Raw genomic sequence first — 2,500 nt, forward strand, 5'->3', positions numbered from 1 at the left:
GAAGGAAGGAAGGAAGGAAGGAAGGAAGGAAGGAAGGAAGGAAGGAAGCAGTAAGCGAGGAAGAGGAGGAAGAAGAAAACGAAAAGGAGAAGGAGGAAGAAGACGAAGAAGGCAAAGTAGCGGAGGAATAGGAGGGGAGAGGCATGCAGACTGGAGGCCGGCACACGGGCAGATAGTCTCGGCGCTGCCGCCGCCACCGCCGCCGCCGCGCTCGAAGAAGGGAAGTGGGGACACATAACAGAGAGCGCGCGGCCGCGTGTGCAGGCCGCTTTTGCAGAGCTTCGCTTGGCACACGGCGAAACGTTCCGCCTCGTGCTGCTGCTGCCTGTTGGCTGCTGCTGCTGCTGTCTGTTACTTCTACTGTTGCTGCTGCTGCTGGTGCTGGTGTTAGCTGCCGTCTTCGTCGTCGTCGTCGTCGTCGTCGTCGTCGTCGTCGTCGTCGTAGTCGTCATCGTCGTCGTCGTCGTCGTCGTCGTCGTCGTCGTCGTCGTCGTCGTCGTCGTCGTCGTCGTCGTAGTCGTCATCGTCGTCCTCGTCCTCGTCCTCGTCCTCGTCCTCGTCGTCGTCGTCATCATCATCGTCGTCGTTGTCGTCGTTGTCATCGTTGTCGTCATCGTCGTCATCGTCGTCGTCTGGGTTGATCGTCGTCGGTCGACAGACGACCGACTCTTCGTTCCGCTCCTTTTTCTCAGTTTGCCGGCCGGTCTCGTGCGCGCGCTTGCTTTCCCGAATATCTCCACGAATCGCATCGTCGATCTCTGACGCGCGCGCGCGCGCTCTCCTTTCGCGCGCTCTTTTCTATTAGAGAGAAAACGTGAGAAGGAGAAGAAATGAGCATAATAGTGAATTTCGAATCTTCTTCCTTACGTCAAAGGTCGTAAAATATTTTAAAAGGAGAGAAAAAGAGAAAGAGAGAGAGAGAGAGAGAGAAAGAGAGAGAAAGAAAAGCAAAGTTATTAGGATCGGTGCGAACGGTGCGAACGGTGCGACGAGACGAGACGAGACGAAACGACGAAACGAAACGAGAAAAGAAGAGAGGACAAAAATAAGAAAAAAAAAGAAAGAAAGAGAGAAAAGAAGAAGGGATCGGTGATGTGTCGCGCGTCACGTGCTCCACGTGTCGGCAACGCGATGAATCCTCCAACTCCAAGAATCTTCTTCCTCTTCTTCCGCTACGTGGCGTGCGTCGATCGATGAAGGAAGTTTTTTTCCTCCTCATCACGGAAGACTCGGAGGAACGTTCGAAGCTGGAGATCGATCGTGTTCTCCCATGTGCCGATCTTGCGATGCTCGTCGATTCTTCGACGTTTCCGCCAGATTTTCCTCCTCCAGTCTTTCAATTCTGCTCCGTCTTCCGCTCTTGTCTACGCGAGAAGGATGTCGAAGACGACGGTACGAGAATCGACGATAGTGACGCTCGGTGAGCGACGGGAATGAATGAATCGAAGTCGTTTTTCGATCCGATCGGTTGCCTCGAGAGTGAGATGTGACGCGGAAAACGGTCGAGACGATTCGCTCGTATGACTTTCCTATAGAAAGAGGGGAGAGGGTGTTAAGAGGGAGGTACTCGGTGTAAAACTCGCGTATAAATCGTCACGATCGTGTCGTTGGTGTCGATAGGCAACGGACGCGAATCTACCAAGGAGAAACGGATAAAAAAGGCGGAAGGTAAATAAGTAGAAGAGGCAGATGAGATGTGAAGTACGAGGACAGGAGGGTGCCGCTGCCACCACCGCCGCCGCCACCGCCGCCTCCACCACCACCGCCGTCCAAGTCGAAGTCCGAGTAGAATTAGCGGAAGTCGCAAAGCCGGAGACAGGGTCGCTGGCGATCGTCGAGGCAACGAGACGTCACGACCGAAACTGGGGCGGGCCGCCTGAGATGACGGCCCTGCGACGATCCTTCGCGGCACCCGCTTACAAGAGCTCCTTCGTCCTCCTGTCCCTCCTTGGTTTGCTGCTACGGATAAACCCTACCACCGGTAAGTCCCAAATACATTCACGGGGATTCTCGTATTTCTCGGGAGTCCCTTCGACGAAACAACACCCGCGACTTTGTTGTTTTTTTTTTTTTTTATTTTCTTTCTTTCTTTCTTCTTTTTTCTTCTTTTTTTTTTATAGTACGTATAAGCTACTTTGCCTTCCAAGTTTTGCTTCGAAGCAAACGAAGAAACGCGACACGGGCACGTAATAACATCGTCCTCGAGCATTACACCGAGACAACGGTACTCCTTACCGAATTATCAACATTTTTGGATTATTAATTTCTTCTCGTCTTATGCGAGATATACGAAGAAGATTTTATGACGGCAGACGGACTCGCGAAACGCGATAAAGTTTTTGTAGAGATCCACGCGGAAAAAGGCATTGAGAAAGAGACGCGCGTCTCCTCGATATTCTCCGACGGCATTGCGTGGCTCGTCTCTCTTCTACGACGCACACAACGCACAGTTTCATAAACTACGCTCACTATAATCGCTCGATGAATGTCATCGCGCTGA

General features: G+C 52.3%; 1 protein-coding gene across 3 annotated transcripts in view; it reads left to right on the forward strand.

The window, feature by feature from the left end:
- The first annotated feature begins 967 nt into the window (after nucleotides 1-967).
- LOC122633016 (follistatin-A) overlaps nucleotides 968-2,500 on the forward strand; it is a 23,299-nt gene continuing 21,766 nt past the window's right edge. For 2 of the 3 annotated variants that reach the window (XM_043820449.1, XM_043820467.1), the window contains exon 1: nucleotides 973-1,981. In XM_043820449.1, coding sequence (XP_043676384.1) covers nucleotides 1,690-1,981 — 292 coding nt within the window. In that variant the 5' untranslated portion in view covers nucleotides 973-1,689. Of the gene's footprint in view, nucleotides 1,982-2,500 lie in introns of all 3 variants that reach the window. The other variant, XM_043820457.1, reaches the window with a different exon arrangement.

The sequence above is a fragment of the Vespula pensylvanica genome, chromosome 1, assembly GCF_014466175.1.
Source record: "Vespula pensylvanica isolate Volc-1 chromosome 1, ASM1446617v1, whole genome shotgun sequence".
NCBI lineage: Eukaryota > Metazoa > Arthropoda > Insecta > Hymenoptera > Vespidae > Vespula > Vespula pensylvanica.